This window comes from Nesoenas mayeri (assembly GCF_963082525.1).
Source record: "Nesoenas mayeri genome assembly, chromosome: 3".
In the NCBI taxonomy this organism is placed as follows: domain Eukaryota; kingdom Metazoa; phylum Chordata; class Aves; order Columbiformes; family Columbidae; genus Nesoenas; species Nesoenas mayeri.
Window position 1 is genome coordinate 56,325,784 of NC_137544.1, and position 26,900 is coordinate 56,352,683.

At 39.2% G+C, this 26,900-nt stretch overlaps 1 protein-coding gene across 2 annotated transcripts in view; it reads right to left on the reverse strand.

Annotated features, from left to right (window-relative positions):
- Positions 1-12,986: 12,986 nt before the first annotated feature.
- The window catches only part of PTPRK (protein tyrosine phosphatase receptor type K), a gene marked incomplete at both ends in the record, with an annotated part of 407,260 nt that continues 393,346 nt past the window's right edge, over positions 12,987-26,900 (reverse strand). For both annotated transcript variants that reach the window (XM_080341013.1, XM_080341012.1), the window contains 8 exons: positions 12,987-13,040; positions 15,448-15,583; positions 16,778-16,941; positions 18,880-19,005; positions 19,238-19,369; positions 22,359-22,532; positions 23,102-23,251; positions 25,866-26,001. In XM_080341013.1, coding sequence (XP_080197139.1) covers positions 12,987-13,040; positions 15,448-15,583; positions 16,778-16,941; positions 18,880-19,005; positions 19,238-19,369; positions 22,359-22,532; positions 23,102-23,251; positions 25,866-26,001 — 1,072 coding nt within the window. The remainder of the gene's footprint in view (positions 13,041-15,447; positions 15,584-16,777; positions 16,942-18,879; positions 19,006-19,237; positions 19,370-22,358; positions 22,533-23,101; positions 23,252-25,865; positions 26,002-26,900) is intronic.

Genomic DNA, 26,900 nt, shown 5'->3' on the forward strand with positions numbered 1-26,900 from the left:
GACTGATCCTCAGCATTCCAATAGCTAGGCAACTCTCAAGCATTTTTGGTCTGTATCTTCCATACTCAGTTTGAGACCCAAAGCAGAGAAATTACAACTTATCCAGGGCTACATGGAAAATCTATGGCAAAGTCATGGATTGTGTGCAGATCTCCAAAGCTCAACCTGAACAATGTCACCACAGAACTAATTTTCTACTCTGTCTCTAAACAAAGAAGGAAAAGAAGAAGAAAAAAGAAAAAGAAAAAATAAAAAAGGAAAAGGAAAAGAAGAAAAAGAAAAAGAAAAAGAAAAAGAAAAAGAAAAAGAAAAAGAGAAAGAAAAAGAAAAAGAAAAAATAAAAAGAAAAAAGGAAAATAAAAAATAAAAAAGAAAAAGAAAAAAAAAGAAAAAAGTCAAACCAAACGAACTCTGCAGATTTCATTAAATATCTGTTTTCTCTGTGTGTTATGGGTTTTGTTTGTTTGGTTTTTTTGTTTATGCGTTTTTGTTTGTTTGTGGGGTTTGGGTTTTTTTTTTTTTGTTTTGGTTTTGGTTTTTGTTTTTTGTGGGGTTTTTTTGTGTGTGTGTGGAGGGGGCCAGAGGCCAGGAAAGAAAGGAATGACTTACCCTGTTTCTCCAAAAATAAGACAGGGTCTTACATAAATTTTTGCTCCAAAAGATGCTTACTTTTTTACATGTATAGCTGCCTGGACACTATTTAAATAGAATTTTTAAATTAACTATAACTAGGGCTTATTTTTGGAGTAGGGCTTATATTTCAAGAATCCTCAAAAATCCTGAAAAATCACACTAGGGCTTATTTTCAGGGTAGGTTCTATTTTTGGGGAAACAAAGTAGGAAAAAAAAAGACATCCCACAGTTTTAGGTAGTCATACAGGTCCATTAAAGATTTACTTTGGGAGGAAAAATTACTTGAGATATCTTCAAATTACAAAAAGTGTTTTGAAATGTATTTGGCATATCTTCAATGCATTTTTGACAGCTGGAGACATGTTGGAGAAATTTTTTGAATTAATTTTAAATATCACTCTTTCCCTTTGTGATTTCTTGAGTGGGATGTGCTGTAATTTATTTTTAAAGAGGCAATGTAGGTTTCTATATGTTGTTAAAGGAATCCAAAATAATTTTTTGCACCCTGCCACTGTTCAAAGAAAAGGACACTGAATTAATTTAAATATATTTGTGAAAGATTGATTCCCCCAATGGAATTTACACATCTACTTTCACTAATTATTCCTGAAGTTTCACCTGTCAAGTGACAATTTGCTACAGAAGGGAAGCAAAACAGTTTGACTTTTCCTGACAGCAAAGAGCTTTAACAGAACTAGAATGAAAACTGGCATCTCGCACTCCTTACCTTTCTAATGTCTACATTACCAGAAGAAAGAGCACTAATAGCCCTTATTTATGCAAGCATTAGAATCCAGAGTTTAGTCTAAGCAGGTGGGAAAAGAAATCAACAAAACCTTTGTTTTAATAACAGTTACCTTGATTTTTTTAGTGATCCTCAATATTTATCTTAAGTGACAGACTTGCTGTCTGACTTTCAAATTAATGATAAAGTGATGGCACTGAATATGTTTGCCCATTTTTATTGGAACCGAAATATCAGCTGTCATTTTAAAATACATACAAAGCCAAGCATTTCTCCTTTTTTTTTTCTTTTTAACCATTAACAAGAACCTTTCTAAAAAGATAGATACATAGAAAGATACAGTCTGTCAAGCACACAATTTTATCAACCTGATTTTTGAAACAGCTTCAGAAAGTTGGAGAAAAAACTTAATTGCAATTACTTCCACTCTGTGTATGAGTTGAGTCTAAATGCAAATTGTTTCTGCAGCAAATTTAGGTGTTCATCAGAGAGCAAGGGCTCCATATGAAATGTTGTTAACACTTGCCGACATATCAGTTTAATTGATTCTAATGTCCTACTTTTTTTGAAGCATTGATATTACCTTGCTGCAGGGCATTTTGATTATCATTATTATTTTACCAGATGAAAGCTTAGATGCATTTGCTGCTTAAGAGATCTGCAACTCTGGCCTTGTTCCAGGTGTTCCTTGTTCCTTCTTAAGGAGCAGCAGTATAAAGACTTCAATGATTCGTGGACATCTGTATCTGTTTTGGAGGGCTTTGCGATCTTTTCTCTTTTTTTTTTTTTTTTTCTTTGAAATGCACAGGAGACTTCAACATAGATGAAGGGATTTGAAAAGCCTAAGCAAGCTGTGGGAAATCTAAGATCTGAAATAAGGAAAGGCTAAAGGGTCATTTTATTGGAAGAGGCAGCCAGACTCCCGGGCTGGCATCTGCCAGAGATTCAGCCTGTAGGATAAGAGGATGCCCAGGGAGGTCTCAGTCTGTACTCACTACTCCTTATCCCCAGGGATGGTGGAATTTGAGGCCAGGACCCATCTGCATTTTGTCACAGGCACAGATCAACCAGTGCTCTATTCTGTTGTTTGTGTCATATGAGGGTTTTCGACTTATCAGCCATAAAGTTACCTGGTTTCAGGAAAGGTTCCCAGTGCAAGTAAACAGAGATTGTTTTTTTTAAAAATTTATGCAGAATCCAGTGTATTTGGCCATAAAAAAAATCTGGGACCAGAGTAAGCAATATTATATTATATTATATTGTATTGTATTGTATTGTATTGTATTGTATTGTATTGTATTATATATAACATTAACATATTATGTTCTAACTTGTTATAATAGAACTGCTTCATATCAAGCAAAGATAAGCAGCCCTCCAGCCCTATTTATCCCTTTCAAAGAGCAGAGTGTTTTTTCCACCATGCCTGGTAGCATTAACACAAACTAGGTGGTCACCAAAACCACTCTAATGTCCTCAGTGGTGGTACACATCCCATCCTCTACCTCACACAAGAGAGAAACACACTGCTTTCAATAGCTGCTGGAGAACATCTTTTTCCAATCCTGCACTGCCTTCACCATCTTTGCAACAAACTGGCAAACAGGGAGATCATTACCAGCATGCAGCGCCATGAGAAGCTGTGCCTTTAGAGACTCATTTGGGAAGAAGAAAAGTGCTGGAAAACAAATCTATTTCCTTATCAAATTGGTCAATAAGCCTGTCTTCCCAGCTGTGAAGGAGGAAAGAACACAGGGGGCTCTTCTCCAGGACAACCTGGAAAGACTGCAGAACCCCATTTTTTCTTGAAGAACCCACATGTAGCATGTGTTTGAACTATTTTGGTATGTATTTCAGCTCTTTCATATTAAAATACTCAAGCCAGAAACTTCACCATGTGTTTTCTTATCTATTTTATCTGCTTTTTAAAAACTAACTAAATAAATCTCATTACTTCTCACGTAGAGTGGTAAGCTACTGAGCAGCAAACACTGCCTCCATTTCTTCTTGTAGGCAGCCTTGCAATATGGAACATATGTCACAATCCAGACAAAGCTCTTTCACCTTGTCCTTCTCAACAAACTTAATTTAAATGATCTAAGATTTCAAACAGTCTGTAAGGAAACATCCCAGGGCTCTCACTTTGGAGCTTAAGTCTTTCTGCCAGCCTTTCATCTTGTTTTCAGTTTGTTGCATCTAGATTTATTTGACATCCAAGAGCATTTGTGACCCTTGGGCATCTCCTTCAATGTGTTCCTAGCACATGTTCTCCTGGGTGAAGCATATAGCATGGCAGTTGGACCCTTCTCCTTCTTCCGCCTCACCATACTGTGAGAGACCCCAGGCCAGGGGGTACCGAGAGCCTGTGGGGAACTACAGCACCACGGACCTTCTGGTGCTGAGCATGTTGTGAGAACTAACAAACAGCCGGCATGAATAGATGGATACATTTTGAAAAATGAAAGTCTACAGCTCCCTTCACATCTCTCTGAGGAATGTATTTATAAGTGTTCTTGCAGAATTATGTCAACAAATTAATTCAAACAGACTTCTCATGGCTAGAGGATGAAATCTGAAATCTGCAAAGCCATCACTTACCCCAAAGTCCATTTTACAAACAACATATTTTGCTCATTTCTTTTTTCTATGTCCTGCTCTCTGTTCTCCTACAAAATCCACCAACACAGTATGGCTGAAGGAACTTGCCAAGGAAGATCTAATATATCATTTAAGGGAAGGTACTTTAAAAAATGGGGAAAAAGCATTCAACACAAACACTCAAACTGCTTGTAGAAGGCAGAATAAAATAAAATCAAGGTAAGGAAGGTTACAGAAAAAACCAAAACCAACCAACCAACCAAACAAACCAACCAACCAAAAAATCCAACAAGCCAAAGATTGATCAAAAATCTTGAAGAAAATGTGCTGATTCCTGTTTTAACACACAGCTGAGGATGCCATACAGCTTCCTAAAACTAGCAGTTAACCAGAGCTCCTTGCTCATTTGAGCTTGCCCTGTGATAGGTACTCATCATGATGCTGCTCCTTGGGTTTGTCCTCTCTTCTTGCTTGGATTGTAGTGAAAACAGCAAGCATCTCAAGAGATGCTTGTACCTTGGGATGCCTTACCTCATTTTGGGCAGTTCTGGTCTTCCCAGAACATTGCATTTGTGAATTCTGTCACCAAGATGTGTGTTTTAACCCAGCACCACAGCAAACAGGCAAGATCACACCTCTTCACTCCCACATGGACACCAACTACGGTAATGTTATTGGAAACTGGATGTGGAAAAACTAATTTTCGCCACACTGCCTTTACTAGTTAATGTTAAAATTTCATTTCAAAAATCACTTCACTGCAACATTTCAGAAACTGCCACAACAGAAAGTCAGTTACGCTGTACACACTGGAGTACATATGCCCAGATACCTGTTTCCCTTTCCTTAGCACCCAAAACCTTCTGTTGAGTTAACCAACATCTCCCTTATATTGTCAAGTTAATCTCTTTCTTCAAATCAAACACACTAAACACATCACTAACCAGACCTCTTCCTGTGCTGCTTCACATTGCTTTTAAAGCCCATAGACTTTTAAAGAACTGGAAAAGACAAACCTCCAAAGACCTGGAAGGGAGTAGGCTTTTTCACCTCCTCACCACGCCAAAGAAGCACTGGAAGGAACAGAAGAGCAGTTGCAGTTTCTTCGCGTTGTAATTAAGTTATTGTCATCTTGCTTAACACACTCAACAGACTTTGAATGACAAACAGCAAGAAGCTTACTTTCAGAAATGTCAGCTGATCCTGGCTCAGGTGAGATGGGAGGGAGGGATGTGAAATCTTTTCTGCTGAGAAGTAGAAATGTGTTACAGAGATAAAACCATGTCCCATCCCTGCCTACTTAGCTTCAGCCTGTGATAAAATGTGGAATATAAAAGAGTAGAGGAGAGAAAGAACATCACTGAAAACAAAAATTAAAAATAGAAACAAGAAAATTGAGCAACCTAAACTATGTTTTGGAAAGGGATCCATTTGTTGGATCCCAGTCATGTACAAAGACCACTGGAAGAAGAAAAACCATCAGCTAAGAGTTTAGAGTCTACCCTGAAAAACACAGTCTTGAAAATATATGAGTATCTGTCTTCCTTCAATGATTGTGTGGTCTGTGCCAAGCCCAGAACAGACACCTCACTGGGAAACTCAAGGTAATGAGCAAAATCAGAATATCATGATACTGTGATGATTCTTTGAATGACTAAACAGGTGTGTTACTTAAAGACTTCAAAGTAAAGACACGGAAAATGCAGGCTTGTGTGTGCATATCATCAAAGTAATTGTCACGTTTTATTATCTTCTTTTCCAGGGCCATCTGCTAATTAAATTTTTATTTTGGCATGCTGGACTGTAAACACAGATAACAACTTGCAGGGCATGTGTTCCTCCCCCACTCAATTTTTGCAGTTTTCCCCAAACACTAAATGACATAGGACTCTGAAGCTATTTAATTTAGCAAGCTGGCTTTTGTTTTCAAGACAGTCAGAATTCTTCTCAGTCTTCAAAAACTTCCTTTACAGTGGCTCGCCTGAGGCCATAGTCAAGCAGCTGTCTTAGAGTGCTCTCTCCAAATGTTTCCTCTCTCAACCCCCATTCTCTAATGTTGCTTTTCTCAGTATAATTTTTCTTCTTCTAAGAAAGGAAAAACCCAACCAAACCATAACTGTGTTAAAAACAAGCATCGGAAACAAGCCTGTGAAGTAGCATTTGGCTCTGGTTTAACAGTGGAGAAGGTGCTGAGGTCAATCCTGCCTCTGCTTAGATCCAAAGCCAGTGCTTTCCATGTTGCTGCCCAAATAACCAGTGAACAAGACTCCTACCTTCATGCTGGTTGCGATCAGTTCACTGACTATTTTATTCTCTTTCTCTTGCACAAGGTTTATAAATCCCCCTTTGCAACAGCAAAAGGCCTGTTCCTTGGGCCCATTGCAGTTTGCCCTTGAATGCACTACAGCATCCATCATACCTGTACCTTCTAATCCACATACCAACAATTTACTTGCCTTTAAGAACAGAGGCTGCTGCAGGCTGTGACTCTGACTACTTAAAGGACTATCATAGAAAGGGTTTGTGTTAAGCAAGGCTATTACTTGAAGTAAACAAGTGCCTGAAAGGATGATACACTGAAGTAGAAACAAAGCCTACACTTCTTCCCTGTTTTTTAAAGAAGTTTTTAAAAGCCTTGGCCATGGACAAAACCACACAGCTATTTTCTCACAGCTGTAATTACAGCTCACTGTCACACTAGCTGAACCAGCTCAACTCACTGGAGGAGAACTATTAAAAGAACTTATACTACACCTAGTGCTTTTATGCTCCATTTTTATCCTCATCCCTGAAGTTATCTGACCTGTGAGAACTACTGCTCAAACACTGCTGTATTTCTTAATGCAAGGTAAGCTGGAAACCTTGATCATTTCAGAAGATAAAACTAAGCAGCAACCTATTTATACAGTTTAAACAGCATCAACTGAAGCTTCAATGGTATGATTTTGTGCAATCGAACAGGTCACAGCAGTGCCACAGCTTCCTAAGTCTATAATTTCTGCCTAACTCAAAATGAATGCATACACCTCTTCAGCAGGCAGTTTCAAGCATTTTTTGTTCCTAATCTGTATAGTTCGCAAGTTTCGTAACAACTTCATCCTGAAACTGGGGAAAAAGGCTACAGAACCAGGTTCTGTGCTGAAGATAGTTTGGACTATGGGTCAAGACAGGCTTTCTATTGTGCCTGCTCAGGGATATAGCAAGTGGATCAGAAAGGTTAATAAAACATGAGAAATGACTCTTAAAGTCCTTCACCACAAATGAACTGGGATTTCATCAGCTACACATAGAATTTGTAGCAAATCAAATTTCTGTTAAAACTTATAACAGTTTGGCTTTATGAGCTCTACAAAGAACAACTCACTCTGGTTACCTCAAGAGTAAAGATACTATAACCTCTGCTTTCACGTTTGCTATTGGAGTGCAAAAAGATAGTAACTTTCTTCAGAATTTCAGGACTTGGCAAAATACTGTGTAATTTCAGTTATTATTCTACAGAATATCAGATACACAAAAGAAAGACAAAAGTTTTCCACCATGAAATGGAAAGAGCTCACACCGGTTTGCACCTGGCAGGAAAATGCACATATATTATCACAATCTGCTGGTAGTGTGGTTTGCCAGATGCCATTTTGTGCTCATTACCAAAAAGCTCCAGGGTATTTCAAGGCTTGCAGAAAGATCGTGCTTTGGTTTCATGTCCAGAAGGTGAGGTTTTGTTGCTTTTTTTTTTATTTAACATAGTCTTCAGTTTTTGTTGTTGCTTAGTGACGATGTGAAAAATCCCTGAGCACATGGGGATTTCAAATTTATCTTGGTATAATTTGTGAATTCAGGACTGTTTTCTGATCCAGATGGAAGCTAGAAGGGTTACAAAAGACCACTGTAATCAAGCTTTTGTATCTCAACAAGGCACAGAAACATCTGTTCTTTGTTGGCCAAGACACAGTTAATAAACATTATTATTAGGTAAGCACCCTATTGTGCCTTTCATCACACGTCAATCTCTGCATAAATTAGGAGTCTAAACCCAACAGCAGGGAAAGAATTAATTTCTGAGAAGCGTGGGCCAAAATAACATTTATGCCTGTCAACCACCAATACCATCCCACATCATTCTTTTACTCAAGCTTGAAGAAAAAGCATCCAGCAAACTTAAAATAATTCAGAAATATTTCTTCTATATTGTCAGCATTTCAAATGTTGTTCAAACACAGCTTCCAGTTGAAAAAAAAAAAAACAAAGACAAGGAAAATGTATGGGACTAAACCTCTGTATATTCTGGAAGTCTCATCCCCAGTATATACAATCTGTTACTAGCTGATTAGTCAGCCTCAGAAGGTAAAGACATAGGTGAATATGCAGAGATACCCTTGACTATCCTGGATCTGCAGAGGTTACAAGACCTTTGACAGTTTAACAAAATAAGAGCACTAGCAATAAACCACCACAAAGGTTCTTTTGTGAGATTAGGATCACTCAATTCAGTTCTCTACGTGACATAGGAAAGTACAGCAGAAAATGAGTTACTTTTCTTTTCAGTAGAGAGCAGGGCACTATAAAAGCAGCTCTTACACTTATTTCAAGATCTCAGGGTTTCTTCTGACGCAGCAGCAGAAGGAAGCTTAAAAGAGGCCCTTTATACTGTCATTTGTCAGTCCAGGTGGCCTGGCCATGCAATGATTCTGCAACATTTTTTCTCAGGCTTCCCCTTCCTTGTCCTTTAACATTTCAATTCACGTTGAAGGCCCAGTGACATAGCACTTGCCTGCCCTTGCTTCTCCAGTTTGCTTCTTTTTAGACCTTTGATTTTGGAAACTGTTCACTCATTTGAAATAGCACACTGCTGCAGTAGCATTTGCTTTTGTGTCTCTCTAAAGAATACTGTGTTTCTTAACGTACTACCTTGGGCAAGGCAAGGATGTACCAAAAACTACTTAATTCTATTACATGAGTGACTTTCTGAATGAAATAAATTCCAGTAACTGCTTGCATATACTGAGAATACTAAACTTTAAGCTTCAAACTTTTGCCTGTGACCATTTTCCAGGAAGGCAATGCCTATTTCAAAGCTGTTGTTTCTTGATGGCAGCATTTACCCAGGAAGTAGGAAATGTAAATTCTAGGATCTCTTCAACCAGCTGGGGCCTGATCTCCGACGACCCAGATAAAAGTTCAAAAACTGGGTCTCTTCACACCTGTTTCTGCTGGAACTGCATCACTATGAACTGGGAAGACAGACTCAGAGGGCTTAAAAAAAAAAAGCAGGGGGAGAGCCTCTCTCCATACAGGGTGCTGAGATTTTGTAGCTCTTGTTTCAGCAATCTTTGATCTCTGTGACATTGCTTTAGACACTTCAAAGGATTTAAGGTACTCAAGGCATGATATGGCCCTTCAGTGTTGGATCCTAAAATCCAGTTATTTGGGAAAATTCAGACAGATTGAACACATCCTTAAGTTACCTCTTTGGTTACTGTTCTACAGAAAATGAACTAAAGCCATCATCAATCAAGGCGGCACTCAGAACTCCGTCCACTAGCAGCTACAGAGACTAGGACACTGGATTCATCACTTCTCAGTTTTAGAGCAAAGAGTATCTTCTTGCAAAGAGCAATCATGTTTTTGTGACTTTTACACTCCTTTCATTCCTTTTGTTGTGCGACATTGGATCAGTTTCAATTTCATTCATTTCAAATTTGAACTATCTTGCACTCCGCCACAGATGAGTGCCTCTTTCGTGCCTCTTCTTTGTACTCTAACTTGATGCCCATTTGATCTCTCCATGTTCACTGCTTGTTGGCTTCATTTCATGCTGCTGAGGAAAGCAAAGCCCAAGTACCTTGACACTGTAGCCACTTGACCGAGTCTGTGCTAATATTTCAGCAAGGGTAGTAGCCAGCAGTAAGATTTTGAGTCTGGAAACCTATGGACTTCCTCAGGGCAGGAGTTGCTGACACATTGTGATTCTGGTGCTGGCAGCTTTTCTCTGCCTCAGGGAGTAAAATGCTTCCTTCTTCAAGTGCCCAAGGTCAGGAATATTTCTCTTCCTCCACTACACAGTCCCTTTATGAGCAACACCTGATCATCTGCTGGGGTAGGTTTTCATAGTCATCCCACTTCTCTTTCTTGTCTCATACAGGTGTAAGAGAGGGATACTAGAGCAGCACCTATCTGGGAAAACAGAGCTGCCACAATGAAAGCAACTCTCTTCCTGATTTTATACTGAAAAGCTGATTCTAATATTGTCTTTAGCCTAAGAGACCCCCAACATATACCATGACTGGAGAATATTTCTGGTCAGCTTCGCACACACCATATTCCCATTCAATTACGTTATTGCAAAAGCTCATTAGGTCACCACAGTCAGCTACAGTTACAGAAATTACGTGACTGTCAGAGTACTTGAACACAGGCAGAGTTCCCATTTGCAGAATATCCACTGGTAGCTATAAAACCTTCTAGCTGAGGGAGATGCTCCCATGGCAGACTCCTGTGCAAGCACAGTGTGCTGTGGTGCCAGCATACATACTGGCATTCGTGCCAGTCGTTCTTAATGTACAGGGGAATCTGGACACAAACATCTTAACAAGCATTGCGAAATACTGATGGGGTTGGAGCCCACTGTCCCCAACACAGCGGGTCTCCCTGAAAATAGCTATTCATTCAGCCTAATGGTAAAGTCATGTTTTTGATTAGGAAAGAGAACAAAAAACCAAACCACCCAAAAAAACCCAACAACCTAAACCCTCCACCAAACAAAACCCAAAACAACCAACCAACACCACAAAAAAATCCCACAACCATGGAAATCACTCTGGTCAGTATGGAATGTGGCTTTTGCCTTCCACAACCCTAAGAACTACTTATCTCATCTGTCAAAAAATTAATCTAGATTTCTAGATGAATTTTCTCACACCCAGCAGAAGGTTCTTCCAGAGTCCAATTCATTTAGTCCCAGACACATGTCTAACAGGCAGGATGCATCAGTTTATGGAGACGGTGTGTTGTTTCCACAAAATGTGGTGATACAGCTAGCTTTAGATTATACATGCAGTACTTTGTCAAAGCAAGCTGAGCGCCATGGCCTCACAGAGAAAGCTGGGAATGTTGCAGTTCTGTTGCATGCACCTTCTAATTCCCTTTCCAATGTTGCAAAAATAAAAAAAAAGAACGATTTTGAGTATTAAGAACCAAGACCCAGAGAACTTTTTTCAAAACCTGATTTGTTTACCTTGCTGTTCACAGGTATGAACTACCAATAGGTGACAAAAGAAAAAGACATTTTTTTAGATCTGGAAGAGGTGGGACTATGCAATACTGATGGAGGCACTGAAAAAAATCGGAGAAGTAGCATTTCTGTAAATATATATCTGCCATTTATAGTGTTGCATGGATAATTGCACATGTCTGAAATGAAGGAAGAAACTTAGGGCATACAGATGACATGGAGTCTTCCGAAATACTCCCTGAAACACCGGGATGAAAAATAATATCATTTCCTTTTGAGATTTTCCTTGTCTTTCAGACAAGAATGACTCCTTAACAAGGACAGTAAGTGAGAGGGTATCAAAATAGGAAATAATATAAAATAATCTTTAAATAAAAGTTTAATTCACTTTTACTTTACAGAATATTTAAAAGCACCTTATCATTTTACTGTCAGTTCTAAAAAAGACCAACAAGAGACTGGAATGATTTTAGCTGGTAAAATATAGGAAACCCTGTGAACAAATGGATACAAGCTAAGTGAAAGCACAGTAATATTTTGTACACCACAGCTATAATCAGAATCTGGCATTAGTTTATTCAAATTTTGCTTTCTTGGAAGCAAAGCTTACATGTTCGTAAACAGCAAAATAAACATTGTTTAATTTTACAATTTGCTAAACAAATACTTTCTTACCCTGGAGGGCATGTGCAGAGCCATCCATTTGTCTCGCAATTCTCCTGTTGACCTGTGCTTCAATGCTTTCTTAAACAATTGGTTCCTTTACAATTTTAATGGTGCTTAAAAATTTCATCCAATGTTGTGCAAGTCACAGGCAAGGCCATTTTGATGTGCGCCCTTCCTCACATAGTTTTTTGATCAGTGCTTAGCTAATGCAACTGTGAAAAACTATACATTTTCAGGAAAATGTTTTGATTTTGGTCCTGTAGTTAAAGACCTTCTATATAACCGAGTTGTTTACATGGATTTGAATCACAAGCATGTACACAACAAAACCACTATACCAATGTTTCTTGGTCTATGCATAAAAAGTATGTCTTCTACTTACACTAAAACATACAAAAAATAAACTACAAAAATTGTTTACACTTGATTTCAGCAAAAAAAGCTTTCTTCAAGAAAAATGATTCTTCTTTTTTCAGCCATCAAAAAAGGAATGCAAGTAAACAATAAATACATGTGCTTTCTCCATATAGACATATTTACACTTGAGTCTTTGGCTTATGTTTAAGTTTCTTTATAAAGATCTTTATGTGATCCAGCCATCATTGCACATTAAAACAAAATAAGCCAGTTTTTTTTTTTTTACTATATATAATATATATATGCAACACTTGAAACGTATAAAGAATGAATCCTACTATCAATTTGCACTGTTATTGTACTTGAACAACGTATCAAAAGGAAAAAAAAAAGAAAAATTAATACCATATAGAAAATATTGATACATGCAACAGACGGTCGCTCTACTGTAACTGAGAGACGGCTGCATATACAAACACTGAGAAGTCCTAATTTGGGCAAATCTCTTCTGACTCTGGTTTTCATTACATAGTATTTATGTGGCACTAAATGTTGATACTGTATACAAGCATAGAAACAGATTGAGTTCTTTTATTATTAAGATACACAACTTCATAAGAAAAATACTTTGCATTTAAAATTTAAAATCCCTCCCACCCCCCTCTTCCCCTAAAATCTTTCTTCACAGGATCAAGAACTGTTGTCAAAACAGCTTATTGAGATTCATGTATTTGGTGAACTTTGTCACATCCATTTCGATTAAGAGGATTCCAGGTACTCCAGCGCAACATCGTAGCAGAAGCGATATTGTTCCTTTAATGGGAAAGATGAATAAAAAGAGAAGTTGTTAAATTAAGCTTCTGAAGTCTTAGCAGCAATACCTACAAACAAGAATAGTCTTTGCTAACTACTATGCAATCTTCACTTCAAGCCTAACATGCCTCCCCCCCAACCACTACACAAGTGTATCACCAGCTCTGATTTAAAAAATGACCCTAAGCAACCAGCTGGAAAAAAAAATCCTGACCCTGAAATGCAATGATTTGCTTCCCTGTTTTTTTTCAGCTTCTAAGCTGGTTTATCAAACATGAGAAGTTCTCCTTCCAGTCAGAGCATTCTTGCAGTGAAAGCACCTCGACTCTGATACAACATTTGTATTTAAGTCAGCTGATACTGAGCAGTTGACGAGCACCTGCCGCTTGGAAAGCCAGGGAATGGTTCGGGAATATTGAACTCTGACACGAAGCTGTGCTGGGCCCACAGCCCATTTGTACGGTCACGTCGATGTAACGTCCAGGAGATCAGATGCATGTTTAAAAGAGGAGTTGAAGCTCAAAACTTCACCGTGGTTAGTATTTCTCCTGAACAAGGCTGCTATTCAGAGCTGATACTGGGGCAGAGGGAGGAGGATGGAGAGAGGAGAGGGCAAGGAGGAGAAAAGCCACGGAAATGAATTCGATCTGTATTGTCCTTGCAATCTCAAGAAACAAATCTGCTCTTGTGATTTATTTTTGTTTGCAAAGGAAGTCAGTATGATCCACTAGCAGGAAGTGGTGGGGATATCATAAAGGCTTTATTGCACTGCTCACTTCTGTTATCTGATCGTGCTGCTGAATGTAGGGCACATGACAGTGTCATACATTGGTTTTCCTGGTTTGTTTTCTAGCTAACAACTCAACAGCTGTTGCTGCTCAAGAGTTCTGAATAAAAACCCATACATCAGACACACGGAACTACAGAAATTCAGCAACTGCAGATTAAAGCTACAATGGAATTCAGGCCTATTTTGAAACTAAATACAAGTTTACAGACCATTTATCAGAAACACACACAATCTACCTTGGTCTCCCTTTACAGTGACAGGAGTAATTTTCCATGTGATCTGACCTGTTTTCTTCACAGCAGTGAACTGAAATCCAGGCAGCAATTCAACATGTTGTGTCTCAGATGTCTATGGCATAGCAGACTGCGAAGTGTTTGCAGCAAACCCAGAAACACCTAGCCCAGTGTCACTGCTGCTACAGATGCTCTATCTGTTCACATTTTAACCATCTTCTTAATTTATGTAGTGGCAAGGGATGGAAGTGATGCACAATAATTAAGCAAATCATGCCACAGAAACTACTTGATACTAAGCAAACACTGACACCTGGAAAAAAGGGCAATATGGGAAGAGGCAGCTACAGCCATTTTGCTCAATATGCAAGTTCACAAGGTCAGAAGCAATTTTCACTATGCATAAACTGCAAAATGTTTTTAATTTCAATTGGCATCCCTGATTTTTATGCTGCAGGCAGCCATCTGGCTGAAAAGTGACACTGGCTGCTGGCAGTGTGAGAGTCAAATGGCAGAAACTCCCAAACACTGTCTAACATGCTTTCACGTTTACCTACAGAAGGAAAAGAAAACACTTGGGCAAATTTTTAAATGACTTTTTACAGTGTTCAGTTTTCGTGACTGAAGTGATCACATAGAATCATTTTGGTTGGAAGAGACTCTTGGATGAATACACACTCATAGTGTACACATGAGGACTAACCAGAACAATGACGGTTATTTTGAGTTCTGGCGTTGTACAAACAAGTCTTTAGTCTTGTGGTTTTGGTAATTTAGATTTATATTGTTTATTATTTATATTAACTGTCGGACTCAATGATAATAAGGGTCTTTTCCAACCTAAATGATTCTATATATTCATTTGCAACATGCTAGATTCAAGTATTTGATTTTAGAGTTCTGAGGTATTACTTTGACTACTACAAATCTGAGTAACAGAAATTACAATTACTCAATACAGCTTCCAAAGTAGCAGTTGTTACTAAGAAGCAAAATATTCACCTCTCTAGCTAATCTGGACTTTACAGCTTATTCCTACCAAGAAGAATTGCCTTGCTCTGTAAAATTTCAAGACAGTTTGTACGAGCACAACCTGCTGCAACTTCTCTTCAAATAGACCAGGTTATTTTGGAAGACTAAAGTGCATTCTGTTAACTCAGGATGTTTTCTGTGAAAAGCACAGTACCACTACAAAAAGTAGCGTAAAATGTTTAGCCTGGCCCCTCATGATGCTGACTTGTGTGTACTCTCAAAAAATGTCGCTTTCTTCTTGTGCCCAATACAGGTTTGCTCTGTTTTGCGGGCATAGGACCGAGAACACAGCTCACACAACAAGAGAGCCTCAGACTTGCTGGCTGTTTGCTGTTACCCCCACGGTGCTTACCGGAGTTTCTACCATGTTGGGTTTACTGTTCCGCAAAGTCTTCACGGCGTGGAAAACATCCACCACGTTCTGCCTTTTCACCATCTCAACCACAATGCCGATGGCACAGAACATCCCGCTCCGGCCACCGCCATTTCTGTAGACAAGGAAAAGAGCTGGTTAAATGTCACTATGGCATAAGAGAACATCCAAAACATACTTCTGTTCTTTCACTCTAAGTACCATAGATTTGTGAGACCCACAGGGAGACCAGGCTTTAGCAATCTCCTTGCAGCTCCAGCCAGTTTGGTCTGAGACATTTGCTGTTTCTGACCTTCCTTTTAATTACTTGTTTTGAATTTTTCTGTTACAGCCTACCATGGTGCCGAACTATGCTATAGCATAATTTGTATAGGCATTAGAAATACACTAATTTCAACGGCAAGTACAACATTTTCCACTTAGTTCTGGAAAGCGACTCAAATTAACCTATGGAATAAGGATTATCTAGCTAGAGTAATGCCAAGGCGTCACTGATTTGATATCTTGTTGACCTTTGGGGACACTTCTGAACTATTTTAATTTTAATTTTCAGGAAATTAAGGTAGGTACTTCTTATTAAGTTTGAATTAGCCAGAAGGTTCCACAGATAATCAGGAGGGCTGGGCAGAAAGAGGCCACAAGTTAATTGTGAACGTTTAAACATAAGCCTTTTTTTTTTAAGTAAGGAGAAATGCATAATTCAATTTCTAAGTTTTAAATCTTAAATAAGCTAGGAGGGAGATTAGTCATTCTCTGCTTAAGGAGAAGAAGATGCCACCTTTTCAAAATTCTCAGACCGGCTCCCATTTAAATATCAGGTTCAGATAAGCAGTCAGCATTTACCAGCAATAGTTTTAGGGTCATGTACTGTATTACAGAACTTTTCAACTTTTCTCTGATTTCGTATATCCATAGTTTTCAGTCTAAAACTCTCAAAGTATAGTAGACCTTCTGGAAAAAAATGCACCAAATGCTATGCAAGAAATACACAAAAAAATAACTATTTGGCATTCAGCATAAAAGACTTTCTTACGGCAACTGTACAGAATAAATCGATCGATACATTTTGTACCTAAAAACATGCTATTATGTACTGTAGTATCATGTCCAAAATACTCCTTTCCATGGTACATTGACCTGACACAGACAAATCCAAAAGCTGACCAAAAGTCAACCAGAAGCAGTGATACATTTTTTTTTCTTTTCTAATGCAAAAGAATGTAGCCATAAGAATGCTGCTTGAAAACAAGAACTGATTTATAAGCACTTATTCAAAGAGCAGCAATTTGACTTTGTCCCAGTTACTCACAGGCAATGGATGATGGTCCGGCCCTCCCCTTCCTCACATTCCTCTTGCCACTTTTCAACCTGGAGAATTAACTTCAAGAAGGACCTCTTGGAAGCTGGTACATCTCTGTGAGAAGCCCATCCCAAATACTGGAATTGCTGCACCATCAGATAGCCCTCTTGTGGCTGACAAAAACCAAAGGGCTTTAGGTCAATATGGCGCCTTTACATCTTGGTTTAGAAAACCAAAATATAAAGCTAACATTAAACCTAAGTGTTTATATCACAGACAGATTCCAACATGTATCTACACTGGGTCTCCATTAATTTGTATCACTTGAGCTCAAGAAAGATGTCAAAAAAGGGAAGAAAAAAAGGGAACTACATTGAGGCAACATCACAGTTTATCAATCACTAGTATAACCTATCCTGACAACTTCTAAGTGGGTAAATTCCCTAGATTCTACATGTCAAGGGATTTTATCTTTAACATCAATAATCAAATAAAACCATTGTCCAGTTCTTAGACTTATAGAAATGAAGAGACATACCTTTGTCTCCCACACATGAACTGACCCCATAATAAACAGAAAATAATATTGGTGCACTAATATGTCTATTTTTGTTGTAGTCTTCCCTTTTTGCCAGACTATGATAATCATGAGAGCCTTGCTGTCAGTCTCTGAGCCTTTCATGTGCTAGATGCTACATGAAGAAAGCTTTGAATAGAATTAGACTGCCAAAAGAAAGGCCTCAATAACTGGTAGAATAAGTTTATTGGTAGGATTCAGTTTATTGGAGCTGAAGATGACGAAAAAGAGAAGAAATGTGGATTTTAGAAAAGGAAGAACAGAGCAGAGACATATTTAGAAGCAAGATGTAAAGGTGAAAAGGCATGGGAGACAGAGAAGTAGAGGAGTGGAAAATCAAAACATCATAAAAAAGAAGAAATGGAAAAAGCGAAAACAAGAAATGAACAAAAAAAGAGGAAGTCTCAAAATACAACAAAAAAGTACTATGGCATAATATTTGCCAGTGTGCCTACCCTTAGCTTCCTGTAGTTTCTAAACAAGGCATGAAGAGCTGAAAATGTTTTTCTGAGCTCAGAATATAAGTAAAATAAAAGTTCGGATAAAACACCAGCCACAATCAAACTGGTATCTGTGCTTTGAAAAATGAAAATGTGACCAAAATAAAATAAAAAAAATATATTTGTATATAAAGTAATCAGTTTTCCCCACAGATATTCCTCAACATTAATGGAAGATAAATATATACTCCAAGTAGGAATTGGTGGCATTTAAATTCAGTATTGCATGAAAGATATAAAGTAGCAATGGTAAATAAAATAGCGATTACTGCTTATCTGTACATATGGCACAAGCACCAGTAACTCTTCATGTGTAGGCAACCTAAATAAATGATTTACAGAGGAGAGCTAAAGGAGACACTGCAAAGCAAACAGGGTTTGAGAAGATGCTGCAGTAGCATGAAACACTACGGGACAGCAACATGACAAGATGGTACAAGGTGTGAAAGAGCTGACAAGAAGGCAAGACTGGCACTGCTACTGATGTTGAGAAAAAGATGATAAATGTAGGTCGAGGCACAGTGGTGCAGAAGCCTTCAGAGGCGGAGGAGCTTTCAGAGTTTTTTTCACACCTCACTTTGCAGGGTGCCACAATCTTCCTTTTCTGTTGTGGTTCTCACATCTGAGGCTGAGAAGGTGCATGGTTGCATGACCATTCTCAGCGTTCCTGTTCCTGATTCACCACAGAAAACATCTTACAGAAGCTATGAATTAAATACCTGTCACTATCTGTTTATTAGAGGGATATTTCTTTCACTGTACGCTGAGCAAACAGAATACTTCTCATACATCTTCTACTCATCAGGGAGAATGCAATGGAACAACAATCGCCTTACTGCTCTCTCTGCTTAGCGTGTAGCTACAGAAAGTACTAGACATCAGTATTAGATATCGATGCTTGACTGACTTTTTTCTGGGTAATGTTGTAGAGAATGTTAGCATTTTACTATTATTCAAAAGTAAAAACCACAAGCGCCTAGCGAGCATTAAAAATGACATATTTTTCTGTTACATATTGTTACAATAATGCTTACTCTTGTTAGATTGCATATCCTGAAAATTCGGTTTATGACATCGCAGTCCATTGAACACGACATGCATTCCACTTGGATGGGACCGTAGCGCAGTATCCCTTCCTCGGGCCAGTACTGTGGGCAGCCCTGTGCCAGAGCAAAATGGACATAATTAAACAGTGAGTTAACAACTTGAGTGTTGCCTCATTCCACTGCAGACATCTCACCTAACCTTTACTGTGCCACAAGTGTCAATTAGTAGCTGTAAAGTAGAGAACAACTGTAAAGTCACTGCACTGCTCTACATTTTGATAATGTAGTGGATTCAGAGTGATTAAAGCATGCAACAGTACAAGGAAAACTCATGCCCCAAACTAACCTGTGCTAAGTCGACTTCATTTAACATCACAAGAGAAGTACAGCCGTAGTCATACACTAATCTCCAGAAATCTTTCACAGTGTTTGGTAAAGGATGTTGTGTGACAATAAAAGCTGCAGGCTGCCTGTAGCTCTGTAAAGGCAAAAGATTTTATTAGCACTGGTAGAGGAAGTACTTAATAGATTCCACTTGAACCCTGCAACAGAAAAAACATTAACAGAACAAAGCTGTGACATCAGTAACACCACACTTCACCAAAGCTGATGTTAAAAACACATTATTGCCTCCAGTAAGAACAAAGAGGTCAGTCTGCTCAGGTCTGCCTTCTGCTTTGCTACAGACCAATACCTGTTTGTTCATATATGCATGGGGCACTGAAGACTCAGGCAACTCCATTCCAGGCACTGTATCCAGGAGACTGAGCAGGAAGCCTTCTCCTCATGTTGCAGAGAGGGGTGCAGAGGTCTCAAAAGGTCACCCCATCCATAGCAGGTTACATGTCAGCTCTGTGACTGAACCACGGACTAAGCTCAATCCCAAATTTTGGTGCCACGGTCACCCATGAACTGACCTTCAGGATTACTGGAGCCCATTTCCAGCAGAAACCAGAGCTAAACAACAAAATGCTATTTCCTGTCATGACAGCAGATTTCATTTTCTGTCTGCTGCATTACAAACAACTGCAAACAGGGATTTCCAGCCTTGCATAGGTTAACTGAGATGCAACTAATAGCAGAGGGGCCAAGTCCCTGCAGAACATGTATTATGAGCTGCAAGCACAAGAGGAGAGATCACAAGTTTTCTACAAGCAATTTGCAACTATACATGGAAGTGTTCTGCAGTGAAGGAATACAAATATGAAATAGCAAGAAAGAACTGACAGATTAATCTGAAAAACAGAGTAAGATGGTGAATATTCTTGTAGGTGGATGGGATTGTAAGTCACCAGTTTGAATATAAAGTGCTGGGGCTACTGTATGCAATGCAGAAATCCTCATGTTTAGCACCCACGCTGGTACCAAAAGAAGTTTGGCTGTTTTTTTAAATGGAATTAAATAGAGTAAATTAACCTAGGAAAAAGACCTGGTGGGGTGGCTGAGCCATTCTAGTATGGAAGCTTGCTTGTTTGAAAACTGATATGAGGGATCTTCATGTGCAATATATCAACATACCATCGAAGAGCATAGTGTAAAGTCCAGAAGGAGAAAATACAATTCTTTTCACCCTTCTACTTGCTGTAAATTGTGAAGATAACAAATTAATGCCTTTAGCATCAGTACTTGTTTGACAACAGAATAAGGAGGCTGACAATTTTATCTGTGTTTGCTATCCTTTTATAATGCACGAAGCATATTGAGATAGGAGCAGCTTGTGTCCTACTTCCTAGGTCTGCCTAGGAAGCAAAGAGGAAGAACCAACATAAATTCTTCACTTGCACTTTTAAGAAATAAAACATGTACTAGCTGATGGTTTCCTAGCCCTCTTCCCCATCATTTCTGGTCTTTCCTGAGATGAGAGAATGTACTGAATCTGAGATGATCAGGTTTTCAAAAAGACCAGGCAAGAGATCTGCTGTCACACTGGGAGACAGACAAGTCATTGTGGGAACACAGGGAGAAGTACACTGCGGAAAGGGGAAAGTTTCCATTTCTGTTTTGCTACTGAAAGTTCCCTTTCCTTGCTCAGCAGCAGGGTCCCCCTCTCCAATTAAAGCAGTCTTAAAACAAAAAACAAAAACAAAAAACCGCAAACCAATCAAACAAAAACCAGAAGAGAAAGGGCAAGAAAAAGCTTTTCTTACCCAAAGTTTTAACCCTATATTTATAGCCTCGTTATATGCCTTCATTGTAATATATTACTTTCTTTCTGCTGCTTTTTTTTCCTTTTATTACTACCATTTCTGTCCTTCCTTACTTGCCTCTGATTGCTCACCCATTAATACATTGCTTGGTTCCTGTCCCTGCCTGCCACACACTGTTACACACTCAGAGTCCTCCTGCCACCCTGTCTGTTCAGCCTGTGTTTTCTTCCTTTCTCCCCAAATTACACTCCTCTACACAGATGTGTTGGTTGGTCCATAGCACAGCAATTTTATCCAGGTGCTTAATGTAATTTTTACTGCAATTCTAAACAATTTTGGTTGCTCCCAAAATTCTGCTCACTGTTCTAATTCATTCATTCAGCCCCAGTGACTCCCTAATATATTGGTCTCTCATATGCTACTCCTCTATTTTTCTGGCACAATAGCTAATTGTGAGATTAGGGACTACATTTTGCTAGCAGTTCAAAGGTTTCCTGCACTAGCTCAGGCAGAAATCAGGGACAAATATACCATTCAGTCCCAATGATTTCTGCTGCTATTTGCCACTTTATTCCAGCATCTCTTCTTGACACTGCAATTTCTGACAGCACTTTATTTTTGAGGAAGGGAAGATGCTCCTGAAAATCAGGCCACTTATTTAAGTATTTACTGTAAAGGTGGCTTTAGAGGCCTAACTTGGGAAATGCTACCGGCAGGCACAGGCAGGTATTTGACAGCACACGTGATGAACTGCTCTATTAATCAGATAAGCAGGTTCACCTCCGTTTTCCCCACTAATTCACCTTTTCCCCTGATCATACTTCTGTTGTTTAAAATTTAAAGAGCTGCAACTCAAAACATGAACTATAAACCCCACAACCTATCCCCAAACATGTCAAAGAAACAATTGTTTTCCTTCTTTCCCTATCTCTTCTACCCAAATAGAACCTTTTTTTTTTACAAAGTAGTGACAGTAACCTCATGCTGGGGTAGGTGATATTTACTTCCTGACAAACAGCAGATTTTTGAGATCCTGCTGAGATTTGAAAGGCTGGAGACAGACCTTTATATAACACTGCTGAAAAGGGGAGACTTCCAGTGGGTCCCACCAGGATGTAAAAGACTAAAGATAACAAACCTGAACAAGCAACACAAGCTGGTGGGGTTTCTTACCCATTACCCCCACCCTTCTTTATTAGGACTGTTTTACTGGGAAGTATAGTAAGAAAGAATTACCCTTTCTTAAACCAGTAAGCACTATCTCTCATATTACACAGCTTTTCACGGCACACTATGCAGACAAAGAAGACAGTCTCTTACGTCCATAAGAGCAGCATTGATGTAGTTGCTGCTCTCCCCATCAATAGTAATTAAGAAAGGCAGACATCTGTCAGGTGGCAGCATATCCATGAAGCGGTTCTTGTCATGGTTCCTTGGCAAGCAGGCTATGCTGCAGTCCTCTGCTTGCAGGCGCGGGGTCACAGAATTCAGGGTCTAAGGGAGAGAGGACACTTGCTTTAGCACACTGAACTAACAGACAGCGGACTTGAGACTCCTCAAGATTTAATTTAAAATATTGCAATATGGGAAAACATGAGGTATTAGCAATAAGACAGTAGCAAATAAGAGCCCATATCTGTTTGATGAATGTGTTGGGGCTTTTCAAGAGGGGTTAAGCTGCAGGTGTAAAAGGCACTCTGTGTACCACTGAACAGGTTCTGCATGACACCATCCCCTCCGAAAGGAATAAAACAAAAGGATCCTTTGGAGCCCTAAAGAGCTCTGCCCTAGCTGTGCAAGTACAAGCCAAAACTCTGTGCTTCTTAGTCAGTGCTCTTTATGCCAGGCATATGTTTACTGCAGTTTTATTCAAAGGAGGATATTCAATATTTAAAACAACTTTGCAAAGCACATAAACATGGGTGCTTTATTTTGTAGACTAGAAGTAAGGGACCAAATGCTATAAATGTGATATGAAAACCCTTCCCTTTAAAATAAATTAGATGTATCTAGAGGCAAAAAAAATTGTTGTCACATGAAGAGTTAGCAGAAACTGTGAATACCTGAAACTCATCTTTGAGATGTGAAGAGTTTGTCTGAGAGTCTATTCTAATCATATCAAAATAAGCAGCTTTGAATTCGCAGACAGGAATGGCAGTTTCTCCACAAAGACAAGCTTCTAGAATGGCATCATGAATAAAGATGTACTGCTCCTACCAAATTAGGCAAAGAAACAAAAATTATAGACATTATAGACATTAAAAACAAGAGAAGGTTCCTTCTTTTAGGATAAATAGATCTGCACACTGTAAAACTCATTCAAGTTAGTGTCCATCAATCTATTACATAATGCTTTAGTATAAACACAATCTTGTCCTAACTGGGATGCAGTTAACAAGGATGTTTTCTTCAAAACCAGTTTAAATTCAGTAAAATTTAACAGAACAGGTAGACCAAGTTATTTAACATGAGGTTTTCAGTTTTCTTGTGGTGCTTGTGGGTTCCTTTTTATATATCAGTGACTTGTTTGTTTTACTCATTTTGATTTCTTAAAAGTAGCCGTCAGCCTTATAATACTAGTAGAAATTGTAAATTGGTGCAAGCACTAGTAGAGTGATTAGCAATTATTCGGCATGCTGCGTTCTGCTCATGCAAGCTAGTACCCCAGTTGTCTGATAGCCAGCTCTAGGCTTGCAATAAACTCAAGTGTGTCCCAATAGAAACAGCATTTCTTCACCTCTTTTTTTCTTCTCACTTGCCGTGAGATAACCTGAGTCCTAGACAGCTGCATCACTTTGTCAGTCAGGCCTCTTGTCAATTTTTACACAATGCCTATTATATTTACTGACTCTGAGAGTAACAGATGTAAACCATGTCTATACAGCGAAGTGTGAGAACTGTGCCAGCCTCACCTAGCTACGGTGGATATTAATGAGGTTATTAACAGCATAAACTTTTTAACATGTGCCTGTAACAAGAGCACATGTCCAGGGATGATGGTTGTATTCTCGGTCTACAGTCTGTGCAGTCTTACCCACATAGCTAGGGAGCTATTGCCATCACTGTTGTCTAGATGACCATCACAAGAACTTGCTGCAATTACAGCTTTATCTTGCTGCATAAGTATGAACCTCTAAGAGAAGATGATGAGTAATTGGTGAGGCCACACCTGGAGTACTGTGTTCAGTTCTGGGCCCCGCAGTTCAGGAAACACATTGAAGTGCTGGAGCGGGTCCAGAGAAGAGCAACACGACTGGTGAAGGGACTTGAACATAAGACCTATGGGGAGAGGCTGAGGGAGCTGGGGTTGTTTAGTCTGGAGAAGAGGAGGCTTAGAGGTGACCTCATCACTCTCTATAACTACCTGAAGGGAAGTTATAGCCAGGTGGGGATTGGTCTCTTCTCCCAGGCAGTCAGCAATAGGACAAGGGGGCATGGGCTTAAACTCTGCCAGGGAAACTTAGGCTGGATATTAGAAAGAAATTCTTTACAGAGAGAGTAGTCATGCATTGGAACGGCCTGCCCAGGGAGGTGGTGGACTCGCCGTCCCTGGAGGTTTTTAAAGTGAGGTTGGACATGGCACTTAGTGCCATGATCTAGTAAACAGACTAGAGTTGGACCAAGGGTTGGACTCGATGATCTCTGAGGTCTTTTCCAACCCAGTCGATTCTGTGATTCTGTAAGAGGCAAAAGGGAGAAAAAGAGAAAGGAACAGCAGTAGGGGTGTTAATTCACATGCAAGAGAAGATTAAATTGGGGTAGCTGAAGCAGTCGCACTGGAAGACTCCACTCCATGCACTTGCCAAAGGTTAATGGCCCTGTCACAGGGGTAGCTGATCAGGAGTGTTTATTTGTTCAATTGCCACAAGTTGCAGCATAGAATAAAAACTGCACCAAATTACATTTGATATGCCTGGCTGCCAACTGCACAGATTTCCTTGTGGTCATGTTCAATAGTATGGGTGAAATGCCTTCTCAGGTAGATGTCCACATGGAGGCCAGGAGAGAGAAGTGGCAAACCACTTCAAGCAACCTGTCTTAATGTAAATCAATAATCTATGTTTCTGTGGAAACTCAGTGATCCTCCAGAATGGGAGCTGTTATGGATTCATTACTAAGGCAATACTTTTAATGTTTTAATGGGGGTGACAACACTGGAACAGGCTGCCCAGGGGGGTTGTGGAGTCTCCTTCTCTGGAGACATTCAAAACCCGCCTGGACATCTTTCTGTGTAACCTCATCTAGGTGTTCCTGCTCCAGCAGGGGGATTGGACTAGATGATCTTTCAGGGTCCCTTCCAAGCCCTAACATTCTGTGATTCTGTAATGTGGAGTTGCTGAAGGCACGCTGGATGACGAAAGGGTAGAAAAGGAAAAACGCATGGCAATGAGGCTAATGAAGCAAATAAAAACAGAGTTGACAAGGGAGAGCAAAATAGACAAAGTTCCACAGGTAATTCAGATTATGGGTAAAGTGATCTGAGACAGTCTAAAACCAGTGGCAACCTGCTGAAATTCCAGCTTTGGATTCCTGGAATTGCTGGTACCAGAACTGAGGAGAGATGTGCCAGACAGTCCTAACATAGGGTCTTCCCTGAAAAATCCTTCTGTTACAAAGTTAGGTGGGCACTTGTTTGTGTGAAGACTGAAAGAACTGGCAGGTTTGTTGCACCATCCTGGTTCTGGGTGCTGTTTGCATTGAGCAATGCCCCCCAATGGAGATAAACCTCTCAACAGGGCCGCTGCCTGCTCTTTTCAGAGTAACAGTGAAATTCTGACCTGGCATGGTTCAGAAAGCATCAAGTGCTTTGAAGGTAAACTGCCATACCTCTGTCTGTACCATGTTGATGCGACGAGACCGTAAGGCTTTGACACAGTTGTAGATATCAACAACACCTTCTCTTTCTGCCATATCTAACATGATATCGATCACAATGTAACAACCTGTCCGTCCAGCACCAGCACTAAAAAGAATCAGTAAATACTGTTAGGAATAGCCCCATTGAAACACCTACAAAACTTTATGAACCCATAACTGATACCATTTTTATTAAGTCATTCAGTTCTTACATCATAACCACTAATTTTTAGACTGTCTCCTTCTCTTCATAATGTCCCTCAAATCTTTTGATGTGCCCAAAGCAAACTTTTTCCATCAGATTTGATCCACTAAGTAACATGAAAAAAAAAGTTTCCGCCTTTCATCACCCAGATCAATACTTAGAGTAAAAAAGAAAAATTAGTTATATTGAAATCTGTAGGATGATTAAACTCATGCACTTCAAAATATGACAGATCTTGTTTTTATTTAATAAGACTAAGGATGACTTCTAAGTAAGATATTATAATAAGAAACTCTAGTGTTTGTTTTATTTGACAAGCTCTAAGCTGGTTCAGGCAGTGCATTTAACAGCATACACAAGAATCTCTCTTGATTCATTTTGGTTTTATATCAATTTATGGACAGTTTTTGCACCGTGAATTCTTAAGATCTCTAAACTAACTTTATCTACAGAATATAATTAAACACCGAATGAAGTGCTGAATGAAAATTCTATTTGTCAAAGGACTGTGTCACAAAAACACAAACCTTGGAAATTTGCACAGGAAAAACAACATTCTCTATTTGTTGCCATTAACCTCACTCCATATTCCTTCACCTACTTGTTTACTTTGATTTAAATTAATAATCTGTTCACATATTATATGCACCACCCAGCTATCAAAGCAGCTGTATCTACACTTATTCTCGAATGATGTCACAAAATTGTTGTAGACTACCTAAAATGATAGCCTGAAGTATCATATAATTTAGCTGGTGCAGTTCTTGCAGGAAAAAGAAAAATCTCTTTCTTTTCTGTTG